This window comes from Saccostrea cucullata, unplaced genomic scaffold, assembly GCF_032062105.1.
Source record: "Saccostrea cucullata isolate Sc308-1 unplaced genomic scaffold, CSIRO_AGI_Scuc_v1 ctg14956, whole genome shotgun sequence".
NCBI lineage: Eukaryota > Metazoa > Mollusca > Bivalvia > Ostreida > Ostreidae > Saccostrea > Saccostrea cuccullata.
Window position 1 is genome coordinate 1 of NW_026918797.1, and position 14,615 is coordinate 14,615.

General features: G+C 38.0%; 1 protein-coding gene across 1 annotated transcript; it reads left to right on the plus strand.

The window, feature by feature from the left end:
* Positions 1–12,959: 12,959 nt before the first annotated feature.
* On the plus strand, positions 12,960–13,948 carry LOC134271422 (DNA polymerase theta-like; the record flags this gene model as incomplete). The annotated part of the gene is made up of 3 exons (XM_062753625.1): positions 12,960–13,143; positions 13,403–13,566; positions 13,749–13,948. Coding segments are annotated over exons 1-3 (548 nt in total), but the record flags the coding sequence as incomplete, so codon positions are not given.
* Between the last annotated feature and the right edge of the window lie 667 nt (positions 13,949–14,615).

Consider the following 14,615-nt stretch of genomic DNA (forward strand, 5'->3'; position numbering starts at 1 on the left):
TTGATAATAAATAATTTACTAATTACACTACTTAATTATAGGTGAGAGTATCCTGATCTGTAAGCCCAGTGAGAGAAGTAAAGCTGTGACCTTGGTACAGTCTGAACTGCCACCTGTCAGGAGTTGCCTGATCAAACACGAAGGGGAACAACTCAGTTCTAGCATGAAAAGGGCCATACTTGAGGTTTGTTATGAAACCTGATTCCATTTGTCAGGAATATTGAAAGAATATGCAACAAAGAAATGCTTAGTTTAGGTACCCCGGTAGTTAAATATTTTGTGACTTGTTACTGTATTTTATGTTGATTGTTGTTGGATCAAATACTAATATTTTAATAATATGCTCACAATTTTAAAAAGTATTTTCAAACTTAAGGTCTTCAGCAGGATAAATTCTTTACACAGTCAGCTATAGATGTAATAGGGAGTCATACTGGGTGTGAAATGGAAGTCCTTATTGCGACTCCGCTTTGCCTCGTGCATTACAGAATTTCCATTTCGCACCTTGTAAAGATATATGACTCTTTATTACTGTGTAACTAGGACAATTCTCAAGTTAGCTTTGACTTTTAATAAGGCGTGGCATTCTTGAAGTTACATAATTAGCATCTGAAATTGACACAGCTTTCATTCAATGTTGAAATATACAAGGGATAGCAATTTGGGTAAATGCCAATTAGTGTATCAAAAAACCAATAGCATTGCCTCTTCTGGCAAAGAGGTGGAGCTTAAGTCATCTCATCGTTGACAATAACAACTGACAGATTATTATACAGTCATTATTCTGTATTCTACCACGATTATTGTAAAGATCAAAGGAAACCGTCAGACATAATTCTCCAATAAATCACGAACGTCATCAAAAAATTATCAGATCAGAAAACGTATCAAATCTGAACAATTAAAATGCATGTTTGGCTGTAGAATGAAATACTTCTTTAGACCACATCGATGTGTTGTCTTTTGCAGTATAAACACAGTAATTGCATTAAGTTGTTGAAGAATGTCGGTTTTTATAGCTAAGCGGGGCTATTCCACGGACCTCCCTACACTTTAACGGTCCTCCACACCATGTGACTTGTGACGTATATAGAAAAAATACTTTTACTTCTGGTTGTACTTAGATTTTACATCAGGGAATTCCCTGGAAACCGCTTGTAAGAGAGTCTTGGAAAGAGAAAGTAGGACACTCATAACAATGAACACATGGCATGGTCACGGAGTGACCGATTGAAAAAAATGTCCTTATAAGAAACATACAAATGACTGGGTTTATGTTGCATAATTTGGTAGCATTGAATGCCGGTGTCATATAATATATTGAACCCCGCTATAATTTGAACCCAGTTCAAAATATCGCTGCGAAATATTGGACCCCCCTATAAAATATTGAACCCGGGGTTCAAAATATTATGGCCATAAAATATTGAGTCCCCCTGTCCTTTTAATTCATGAGGGAGGGGGTTCAAAATATTATGGCCATAAAATATCAAGTCCCCCTGCCCATTTAATTTTACAGGGAGGGGGTTCAAAATATTATGGCCATAAAATACTGAGTCCCCCTGCCCTTTCAATCTAAGAGGGAGGGGGTTCCAAATATTATGGCCATAAAATATTGAGTCCCCCTGCCCTTTGAATTTAAGAGGGAGGGGGTTCAAAATATTATGGCCATAAAATATGGAGTCCCCCTGTCCATTTAATTTACGAGGGAGGGGGTTCAAAATATTATGGCCATAAAATATTGAAACCCCCCGTCCTTTTAATTTAAGAGGGAGGGGGTTCAAAATATTATGGCCATAAAATATCGAGTCCCCCTGCCCATTTAATTTTACAGGGAGGGGGGTTCAAAATATTATGGCCATAAAATATTGAGTCCCCCTGCCCTTTAAATTTAAGAGGGAGGGGGTTCAAAATATAATGGCCATAAAATATCGAGTCCCACTGTCCATTTAATTTATGAGGGAGGGGGTTCAAAATATTATGGCCATAGAATATTGAACCCCCCCCTGTCCTTTGTAGGTCACCTGCGTAAACTCAGGTGACCTATTGCTATCCGTTTTCGTCCGTCGTCGTGTGTCGTGTGTTAACATTTGAACATTTTCTGCTTCTTCTCTGCAACCACTGCACTAATTTCAACCAAATTTGGCACAAAGCATCTATGGGTGAAGGGGAACAAAAATTGCGAATTTCATGGTCCCTGCCCCCCTGGGGCCTGAGGGGTGGGGCCAAAACCACTAAAATTAATGCAATCTTTAAAAATCTTCTTCTTTACTCCTGGACATCAAGCAGTCAAACTGTTTGCATGATTGTAATGAGGATTGAGTCCTCTACCAAAATTGTGAAATTCATGGCCCTGGGGTCAGGGGTTCTAGTGCTAGGGCGGGGCTAAATAAGTATGTAGTGAAAATGCATTATTTCTTTGAAAATCTTCTTCTCGCTCCTGGGTATTAAATAAACCAACTAAGTACATAGTTATGATGAGCAAGAGTGCCTCTACCAAATTTGTGAATATTATGGCCCCAGGGTCAGGGGTTCTGGTGTTAGGGTGGGGCTCTATTGATTATATTAGTAAAAATACATGATTTCTTTGAAAATCTTCTTCTCTGCCCCTGGATATTAAATAAACCAAGTAAGTAAATAGTTATTATGAGCAATAGTGCCTCTACCAAAATTGTGAATTTTATGGCCCCAGGGTCAAGGGTTCTGGTGTTGGGGGGGGGGGGGGGCTCTATTGATTATATAGTGGAATTACATGAATTCTTCGAAAATCTTCTTCTCTGCCCCTGGGTATTAAATAAACTTACTAAGTGCAAAGTTATGATGAGAAAGAGTGCCTATACCAAAATTGTGAATTTTCTGGCCCCAGGGTCAAGGGTTCTGGTGTTGGGGGGGGGCTCTATTGATTATATTGTGAAAACATGAATTCTTTGAAAATCTTTTTCGCTACTCCTAGGTATTAAATAAACTAATTAAGTGCATAGTTATGATGAGCAAGAGTGCCTCTACAAAAATTGTGAATTTTATGGCCCCTGGGTCAGAGGTTCTGGTGTTAGGATGGGGCTCTATTGATTATATAGTAAAAATACATGATTTCTTTGAAAATCTTCTCTGCCCCTGGGTATTAAATAAACCAAGTAAGTAAATAGTTATTATGAGCAAGAGTGCCTCTGCCAAAATTGTGAGTTTTATGGCCCCAGGGTCAAGGGTTCTGGTGTTGGGGGGGGGGCTCTATTGATTATATAGTGAAATTACATGAATTCTTTGAAAATCTTCTTCTCTGCTCCTAGGTATTAAATAAACTAACTAAGTGCATAGTTATGATGAGAAAGAGTGCCTCTACCAAAATTGTGAATTTTATGGCCCCAGCATCAATGGTTCTGGTGGGGGGGGGGGACTTTATTGTTTTTAAAGTGAAAATACATGAATTCTTTGAAAATCTTCTTCTCTGCTCCTAGGTATCAAATAAACTAACTAAGTACATAGTGATGATAAGCAAGTGTTCCTCAACTAAGATTGTGAATTTTATGGCCCCAGGGTCAAGGGTTCTGGTGTGTGTGGGGGGGGGTCTCTATTGATTATATAGTGAAAATATGTGAATTCCTTGAAAATCTTCTTCTCTGCTCCTAGGTATTATATAAACTAACTAAGTGCATAGTTATGATGAGCAAGTGTGCCTCAACCAAAATTGTGAATTTAATGGCCCTATCATCAAGGGTTCTGGAGTTGGGGGGGGGGGGCTCTATTGATTATATAGTGAAATTACATGAATTCTTTGAAAATCTTCTCTGCTCCTAGGTATTAAATAAACCAACTAAATGCAAAGTTATGATGAGCAAGAGTGCCTCTACAAAAATTGTGAATTTTATGACCCCAGGTTCAGGGGTTCTGGTGCTAGGATGGGGCTCTATTGATTATATAGTGAAAATACATTAAATCTTTGAAAATTTTCTTCTCTGTCTCTGGGTATGAAGTAGATGAATTACCTATATAGTTATGATGAGCAAGGGCCCTAATCTTGCAGAATTGTGAATTTCAAGGCCCCAGGGTCAGGGGTGTGGGGGGGGGGGCTCTACTTAATATATATTGGAAATGAATTAACTGTTTGAAATCTGGTCCTTTGTATTTATAAAACATTTATTTACTTTTTGATAGGCAATTTTAAGGGTGCCTTTTAAATTTGTGCAACCTAGGGTCATGGGTTTATGTCAGAGTGTTAGGGGCAATACTGATTATTGATGAATATTACTGATTAGTTGGAGTGCATTTTTGTTCCCCTACCCTGCATATGGGTATTCAGTAACCAAGCTAAGCGACTGCTAAGTTTATTGTTATGATGATCAATGGTGCTCTTTCAAAATTGTGAATGCCATATAGCATCTGGCTTAAAACATGTTATTAAATCAAATTCAATACACTGTAACTGGAAAGTTGTTGCATAATGCTCAGGTGACCTATAAGGCCCGTGGGCCTCTTGTAATTTAAGAGGGAGGGGGTTCAAAATATTATGGCCATAAAATATCGAGTCCCCCTGCCCATTTAATTTTACAGGGAGGGGGTTCAAAATATTATGGCCATAAAATATTGAGTCCCCCTGCCCTTTAAATTTAAGAGGGAGAGGGTTCAAAATATTATGGCCATAAGATATCGAGTCCCCCTGTCCATTTAATTTATGAGGGAGGGGGTTCAAAATATTATGGCCATAAAATATTGACCCCCCCTGTCCTTTCAATTTAAGACGGAGGGGGTTCAAAATATTATGGCCATAAAATATGGAGTCCCCCTGCCCATTTAATTTTACAGGGAGGGGGTTCAAAATATTATGGCCATAAAATATCGAGTCCCCCTGCCATTTAAATTGATGAGGGAGGGGGTTCAAAATTTTATGGCCATAAAATATCGAGTCCCCCTGCCCATTTAATTTTACAGGGAGGGGGTTCAAAATATTATGGCCATAAAATATTGTAACGAGACCGAGGGTATCGTGTAATAAACTCGTGGGCCGCTATTGGTCTTCTGGTCACTTGGTCGAGGTTTGATGGTTCCGTTGGTCACAGTTTATATAATGGTTAATAACCATTTTTGGTCACTTAATTCGTTTACGGAATGACTGAATTTTGGTCGCTTCTTTGGTCGACGTAATGACCGACTTTTGGTCACTTATTAGGGCCCCGCAAGGATTTGCGGGTGCCCTATAGTAATCACTCTGTCTGTCCGTCCGTCTGTCTGTCCGTCTGTCACTCTTCCGTCCACAAATGTTCTGTTTTTTTCTAATAATTTTTTTTATGGTTGCCCAATCAAGTTCAAATTTGGTATGGTAGTTCAGTAGGCAGAAATACATATTTTGATGGTAAGTTTGGTTCTCTATGTCTTCTGGTTTGGAGCTGGGGTGGTGGGGTAGATTCCTTAACTATGCATAAGAATGAATAGGCAACTTTTTTATGGTTGCCCAATCAAGTACAAATTTGGTATGGTAGTTCAGTAGGCAGAAATACATATTTTGATGTTAAGTTTGGTTCTCTATATCCCCTGGTTTGGAGCTGGGGTGGTGGGGTAGATTCCTTTACTTTATATACAAAAGTATTGGCAAAGAGAGATAACTGCTGAAGATGTTGCCATTGTAAACTGAATGCTTCTATGAGTCCCTTGGGATTAATTAGCTTTCCTCCTGAAGAAAATCCAGAGCATATCTTTATCTGTCAAATTGAGATGAATTACCACCTCTGTCTGCAAATGAAGTTTGTTTTGAAGTTAAGTCAATTTGAAATGCTATGAACACTCTGTTATAATATATTTTTGTTTAAAAGTTATGATTTCTTTGAATTCTAATAACAAGAAATAGATTAAAGAAGAATTTTTGATTTACTTTTTTCACTTTATGTTAATTCAAGAATATTATTAAAATTTAGGATAGTTGTATAAAAACATGGTTACACCATTTTATCAGTAATATTGGAAAAGTTCTTATTGTAACTTAGGAAGAAAAAGATAATTATCTAGCCTGCTGCAGAAAATTTAGTAGGCTTATCTTTATCTGTCACTTTAAGATTAATAAAACCCTTTGTCTGCAACTGCTGTTTGTTTGAAGTTAAGGTCAAGCCTTCATGATATTTGCATTCATTGAAGGCTGGCATTTTATATAACACATGCTTCATAATCATTATTATTGTTTAAATATACATTCAATGTTAAGTTGCTCTTTACTGTCTAATGTAAATACAAGGATATTATTTTCAGGTTTTTGAATATTCAGGAATTATCTTGAAATTTTAAGAATACAGTTGCTGTTGCTTATTTTTTAATCATTCTGTAAGCTGCACCCTATTAATTCTACCCCGTGGCGGGGCCCTTGCTGACTGGTCAGTTTTCTAGTTTAGTTGATGTTATGACCAACTTTTGGTCACTTTAAATAATGTTTGTATTTGAATCGTTAGGAATAACACTTGTTTAAAGTTTATAACTTTATTGTAACGATAAAATGATCCACATAAACAAAGTCATAAAAAAAATGGTACACTGTTACTTGGTTGGTACATTGTTATTTGGTTAACAAAAATGTGACCAACCGATGGTCAATCTGGGACGTTCTTAAAAACTTGGTTCCCCTTAATGGTTTCGTATACATAGACTTGGTACCGTCTTATAACCGAAGTATACGGAGTCGTTCCCCAAAGTCGAACCCGGGTTCAATATATCGCGGTATCAAAATATTATGCTACACCGGTATTACGGGAACTTTTAGGTTAGTTATATTTATACTTTCAGGCTAATCAACCCACTGACATGATTATCGTCAACAGAGTTTGTGTTCAAGTTGGTATTTTTGCACACTAATTTGTGCGTCATTGTGTTATAAATATTAATAAAATAGTGTGCATTTTTAGATTTCCTCTTTTACATGTATTTCTGTCTAGTTCAGTAGCTAGCAACTATTGCGGAGACCTGCCAAAGTGTTTGAGTCCGGGCAACAGGAAAGATAACTCCAAAAAGGAACTTTGACACCAATGTTTTTAAAAATATTTTTTCTATATTAGTGCATTTAATTTTAATTCAATTTTTTGGTGTAATCTACATCATAGCTGTTTCTTCTGTACAAAACGAGTCTTCCTTGATTTTTCTTCATATGTATTTGAGAGAAAAAGAGTTTTATTTATTTTTTATAAATTAAATTAATTTCTCTAAAAAAAAATGTTGATCACTAAAATTATTTTTTTATTGTTATTGTGTGAGCATAAAAATATACAATAGGGTAAGACAAAATTTTTGGTCCTACGAATAAAAATGTCTTGGGAAAAATATTTTGAAATTTGTGAAATAATTATAAAAAAATTCCGTATAAATTACATTTTTATCCCTGGTCAGTTTTTAGCTCACCTGAGCTGAAGGCTCAAGTGAGCTTTTCTGATCAGATTTTGTCTGTCGTCCGTCTGTCTGTCTGTCCGTCTATAAACTTTTCACATTTTCAACTTCTTCTCAAGAACCACTGGGCCAATTTTGACCAAACTTGGTACAAAGCATCCTTTGGTAAAGGGGAATTTAAATTTTTAAAATGAAGGAACATATCCCCTTGCAAGGGGAGATAATCAAGAAAAGACAAAAATAGGGTTGGGTCATTAAAAAAATCTTCTTCTCAAGAACCACTGGGCCAGTAAAGCTGAAACTTATGTGCAAGCATCCTGGTATAGTGTAGATTCTAAATTGTTCACATCATGACCCTTGGGGGAAGGGCGGGGCCACAATGGGGAATCAAAGTTTTATATAGAAATATATAGGAAAAATCTTTGAAAATCTTCTTCTCAAGAACCACTGGGCCAGAAAAGCTGAAACTTATGTGGAAGCATCCTGGTATAGTTTACATTCTAAATTGTTCACATCATGACCCCCGGGGGAAGGGCGGGGCCACAATGGGGAATCAAAGTTTTAAATAGAAATATATAGGAAAAATCTTTGAAAATCTTCTTCTCGAGAACAACTGGGCCAGAAAAGCTGAAACTTATGTGGAAGCATCCTGGTATAATGTAGATTCTAAATTGTTCAAATAATGACCCCCAGGGGAAGGGCGGGGCCACAATGGGGAATCAAAGTTTTATATAGAAATGTATAGGAAAAATCTTTGAAAATCTTCTTCTCAAGAACCACTGGACCAGAAAAGCTGATACTTATGTGGAAGCATCCTGGTATAGTGTAGATTTTAAATTGTTCACATCATGACCCCCGGGGGAAGGGCGGGGCCACGATGGGGAATCAAAGTTTTACATAGAAATACATAGGAAAAATCTTTGAAAATCTTCTTCTCAAGAACCACTGGGCCAAAAAAGCTGAAACTTATATAGAAGCATCCTTGTATAATGTAGATTCTGAATTCTTCAAATAATGACCCCCGGGGGAAGTGCGGGGCCACAATGGGGAATCAAAGTTTTAAATAGAAATATATAGGAAAAATCTTTGAAAATCTTCTTCTCAAGAACCACTGGACCAGAAAAGCTGATACTTATATAGAAGCATCCTTGTATAATGTAGATTCTGAATTCCTCAAATAATGACCCCCGGGGGAAGTGCGGGGCCACAATGGGGAATCAACGTTTTAAATAGAAATATATAGGAAAAATCTTTGAAAATCTTCTTCTCAAGAACCACTGGACCAGAAAAGCTGATACTTATGTGGAAGCATCCTGGTATAGTGTAGATTCCAAATTGTTCACATCATGACCCCCAAGGGAAGGGCGAGGCCACAATGGGGTATCAAATTTTTACATAGAAATATATAGGAAAAATCTTTGAAAATCTTCTTCTCAAGAACCACTGGGCCAAAAAAGCTGAAACTTATATGGAAGCATCCTTGTATAATGTAGATTCTAAATTGTTCCCCGGGGGAAGGGCAGGGCCACAATGGGGAATCAAAGTTTTAAATAGAAATATATAGGAAAAATCTTTGAAAATCTTCTTCTCAAGAACCACTGGGCCGAAAAAGTGAAGCTTATATGGAAGCATTCTCGGGTAGTGTAAATTCTAAATTGTAGGAATCATGACCCCGGGGGGAAGGGTGGAGCCATTATTGGGAATCAAAGTTTTACATAGAAATATATAGGAAAAATCTTTGAAAATCTCTTCTCAGGAACCACTGGGCCAAAAAAGCTGAAACATAATTGTGCCCATGGAAGGATCATCGGGTAGTGTAGATTTCAAAATGTCTAAATTATGATCAGTGGGGTAGGGCGGGGATGCATTATGTATAACAAGGGGGAAATCTGGTAAAGAACAGAATGGTCAAAGCTTCTCAGGTGAGCGATGTGGCCCATGAGCCTCTTGTTAAAGGTTAATATGCTTGTTTAAAGTAATTCTCAATAATATTAGAACATAAGGTGTTGTGTGTGGAGGAACCTTAAACAACGTGATTTTAACAGTAAAACAGAACATGATTTTGTTATTGTATATTCATTTTAAATGATCAATACATATTACGAACAAATTTGTAATTTAAAAAAGCTATTTTTAATATAACGAAAGCTCAAATCGTCTGCATTCTCTACACAGGTAAGCAAACAAATTTTACCTCTGGTGTTAAATGAAACAGCGTAATCGAGACATGGAGACCTAATTTGTTTCTCTATAGAGGAAACGATCATTATCTCTAATTTAGCAATTGTAATATACATGGTACGATAGAAATAGAGTCATTGATGTCGTGAATGATGCAGAATAACCTCCTCGGTCTCGAAATGTTGTTTTCAATATTAAAGCCTCAGCTAACGCCCTCGCTTTTATCTTTCAAACAACATTTCTCGACCTCGGAGGTAATTCTGCAACATTCATGAAAACGCAGACTTTATTTCTTAATTATACAGATGATGATAGTAGTCAGTGGTGTGGCGGTGTCTGTGACAGATGTGGCAGCCTATGCCTCCTGTACTATGTTATATCTATATATACATTATACAGATAGTTGTCAGTGGTGTGGCAGTGTCCGTGACAGATGTGGCGTCCTATGCCTCCTGTACTATGTTTTATCTATATATACATTATACAGATAGTTGTCAGTGGTGTAGCGGTGTTGGTGACAGATGTGGCGGCCTATGCCTCCTGTACTATGTTATATCTATATAAACATTATACAGATAGTTGTCAGTGTTGTGGCGGTGTCTGTGACAGATGTGGCGTCTTATGCCTCCTGTACTATGTTATATCTATATATACATTATACAGATAGTTGTCAGTGATGTGGCGGTGTCTGTGACAGATGTGGCGTCCTATGCCTCCTGTACTATGTTTTATCTATATATACATTATACAGATAGTTGTCAGTGGTGTGGCGGTGTCTGTGACAGATGTGGCGGCCTATGCCTCCTGTACTATGTTATATCTATATATACATTATACAGATACTGTGGTTTCATCAATTTTCGTTGCCATCAATTTTCGTGGATTTTGTAAAACAGACGTTTTCGAGGATATGTAAATTCGTGGACAAAAGCATCGCCTTTACAAATGAATATCATATTTCGTAATTCAATGATCATTTGAAATCGTGGATCTGCTCGACAACGAAATCCACGAAAATTGGTGCTCAACGAATATTGATGAAACCACAGTAGTTGTCAGTGGTGTGGCGGTGTCCTTGACAGATGTGGCCGCCTATATTGCCTCCTGTACTATGTTATATCTATATATACATTATACAGATAGTTGTCAGTGGTGTGGCGGTGTCTGTGACAGATGTGGCGGCTTATGCCTCCTGTACTATGTTATATCTATATATACATTATACAGATAGTTGTCAGTGGTGTGGCGGTGTCTGTGACAGATGTGGAAGCCTATGCCTCCTTTACTATGTTATATCTACATATACATTATACAGATAGTTGTCAGTGGTGTGGCGGTGTCAGTGATAGATGTGGCAGTCTATGCCTTCTGTACTATGTTATATCTATATATATGCATTATACAGATAGTTGTCAGTGGTGTGGCAGTGTCTGTGACAGATGTGGCGGCCTATGCCTCCTGTACTATGTTATATCTATATATACATTATACAGATAGTTGTCAGTGGTGTGGCGGTGTCTGTGACAGATGTGGCGGCCTATGCCTTCTGTACTATGTTATATCTATATATACATTATACAGATAGTTGTCAGTGGTGTGGCGGTGTCTGTGACAGATGTGGCGGACTATGCCTCCTGTACTATGTTTTATCTATATATACATTATACAGATAGTTGTCAGTGGTGTGGTGGTGTCTGTGACAGATGTGGCAGCCTATGCCTCCTGTACTATATTATATCTATATATATATTATACAGATAGTTGTCAGTGGTGTGGCGGTGTCTGTGACAGATGTGGCAGCCTATGCCTCCTGTACTATGTTATATCTATATATACATTATACAGATAGTTGTCAGTGGTGTGGCAGTGTCTGTGACAGATGTGGCAGCCTATGCCTTCTGTACTATGTTATATCTATATATACATTATATAGATAGTTGTCAGTGGTGTGGCGGTGTCTGTGACAGATGTGGCAGCCTATACCTCCTGTACTATGTTATATCTATATATACATTATACAGATCGTTGTCAGTGGTGTGTAGGTGTCTGTGACAGATGTGGCGGCCTATACCTCCTGTACTATGTTATATCTATATATACATTATACAGACAGTAGTCAGTGGTGTGGCGGTGTCTGTGACAGATGTGGCGTCCTATGCATCCTGTACTATGTTATATCTATATATACATTATACAGATAGTTGTCAGTGGTGTGGCAGTGTCTGTGACAGATGTGGCAGCCTATGCCTTCTGTACTATGTTATATCTATATATACATTATATAGATAGTTGTCAGTGGTGTGGCGGTGTCTGTGACAGATGTGGCAGCCTATACCTCCTGTACTATGTTATATCTATATATACATTATACAGATCGTTGTCAGTGGTGTGTAGGTGTCTGTGACAGATGTGGCGGCCTATACCTCCTGTACTATGTTATATCTATATATACATTATACAGACAGTAGTCAGTGGTGTGGCGGTGTCTGTGACAGATGTGACAGCCTATGCCTTCTGTACTATGTTATATCTATATATACATTATACAGATCGTTGTCAGTGGTGTGTAGGTGTCTGTGACAGATTTGGCGGCTTATGCCTCCTGTACTATGTTATATCTATATAGACATTATACAGATAGTTGTCAGTGGTGTGGCGGTGTCTGTGACAGATGTGGAAGCCTATGCCTCCTGTACTATGTTATATCTACATATACATTATACAGATAGTTGTCAGTGGTGTGGCGGTGTCAGTGATAGATGTGGCAGTCTATGCCTTCTGTACTATGTTATATCTATATATATACATTATACAGATAGTTGTCAGTGGTGTGGCGGTGTCTATGACAGATGTGGCGGCCTATGCCTCCTGTACTATGTTATATCTATATATACATTATACAGATAGTTGTCAGTGGTGTGGCAGTGTCTGTGACAGATGTGGCAGCCTATGCCTTCTGTACTATGTTATATCTATATATACATTATACAGATAGTTGTCAGTGGTGTGGCGGTGTCTGTGACAGATGTGGCGGCCTATGCCTCCTGTACTATGTTATATCTATATATACATTATACAGATAGTTGTCAGTGGTGTGGCGGTGTCGGTGACAGATGTGGCGGCCTATGCCTCCTGTACTATGTTATATCTATATATATATTATACAGATAGTTGTCAGTGGTGTGGCGGTGTTGGTGACAGATGTGGCAGCCTATGCCTTCTGTACTATGTTATATCTATATATACATTATACAGATAGTTGTCAGTGGTGTGGCGGTGTCTGTGACAGATGTGGCGGCCTATGCCTCCTGTACTAGGATATATCTATATATACATTATACAGATAGTTGTCAGTGGTGTGGCGGTGTCTGTGACAGATGTGGCAGCCTATGCCTCCTGTACTATGTTATATCTATATATACATGATACAGATAGTTGTCAGTGGTGTGGCGGTGTCTGTGACAGATGTGGCGGCCTATGCCTCCTGTACTATGTTAGCGGCGTCCCTGGAGACCAGCTCTGACCAGACACAGGACATGATTGATGCCTGTATACAGTTCCTTCAGGACAACGAGTTTGTGTCTCTTCAGAAATCACAAACAGAAGGTTAGTATAGCAAAGTCTATTCTTCAAAAGAAAACAAACATTATGCTTCTCAGATGGTTACATGTATGTAGTGTTTTCAAATGATTTTTCAATTGAATAATATCAAGGGTATTAACTAGTCTAAGAGTAGGATGAAAAAGAATTTTTCTGTGTCATTTAATACTCATGAAAGTACATGGTTCTTCATGCTCCATACAATGGGTTAAAATATTAATCTCATTGGGTAGATGTAATCACTTATGACAATTATTTATCGTAGTTGGTATGACTATGACAACAGAAGAACGGTTTGTTCCCACTCAGCTCGGTGCAGCTGTACTAGCCTCCAGTCTTTCTCCAGATGAAGGTCTCACTGTGTTTGCTGAACTACAGAAAGCTAGACAGTGTTTTGTTCTAGAGAATGAACTACACATTGTCTATCTAGTGAGTGTTGTGATGGTTAGGTTTTTGGGTTTAGTCTTTGGAAAAATAGTTTTTGAATGGATCAGAGTTTTTTCCAAATTACTTATGGTTAATTCTTGTTAGTCATCTTTTAGCAGACCATCAGTATAAAGGAATTGTCTAGAAAAATCACCTCTTATTTAAATCATATTCCAATGTTGTAGGTGACCCCCATTTACTCTCTAGACTTGGGTGCTAACATGGACTGGTACAAGTTCTACTGCCTGTGGGACAAACTTTCCCCGGACAAGAAGAGAGTGGCCCAGCTGGTGGGGGTCAGTGAGGCATTCCTCACCAGGGCAATCCAAGGGAGGATACCAACTAAAACAGAGAACCAGTTAAGGAGTCTGGCCATACACAAGAGGTCAGCTTGTATGCAACAGATTTCTTAATTATTTTTCGAATTATGTACAGTTAAACACAATTACCCTACCTCTGTTGATTTTTCCATGAAATCCTGGCTTATGATCGGTGAAAGTCTGTCACGTGAAGGTGGTGGATTACTTATACCCGGTCAGTTGTAAATCCATACCTGGTCAGTAAATCTATACCCAGTCGATGTATTACGTCACAAACACAAACGTGACGTCATAATAGGCACAGTATAAGCGCGATGAAGCATTTAGCAGAGAAAACCATTTATAAACTACATATAAAACGTAAATGTTTCATCGGTGGGGTAAATTCGTTACATAGTCTTTTAGTGACAGGGTATGGGATGATGCTCCGCCTCGCCAGGTATGAAATTTACTAACCAGGTATCATCCCATACCCTGTCACTAAAAGACTATGTAACTAATAATACCTAGTTAGTAAATTTCATACCTGACTGGGCTCCGCCTCGCCAGGTATGAAATTTACTAACCAGGTATCATCCCAAACCCTGTCACTAAAAGACTATGTAACTAATATTACAAGGTACACTAATGTCAGAATATCTCTGTTTAAAAGAAGAATTATCTTTCTCCCATCTCTAATGTTGTATTGTTTTCTAATATGGATATAAACTAAAAGTAAATGTAAAACTTTAT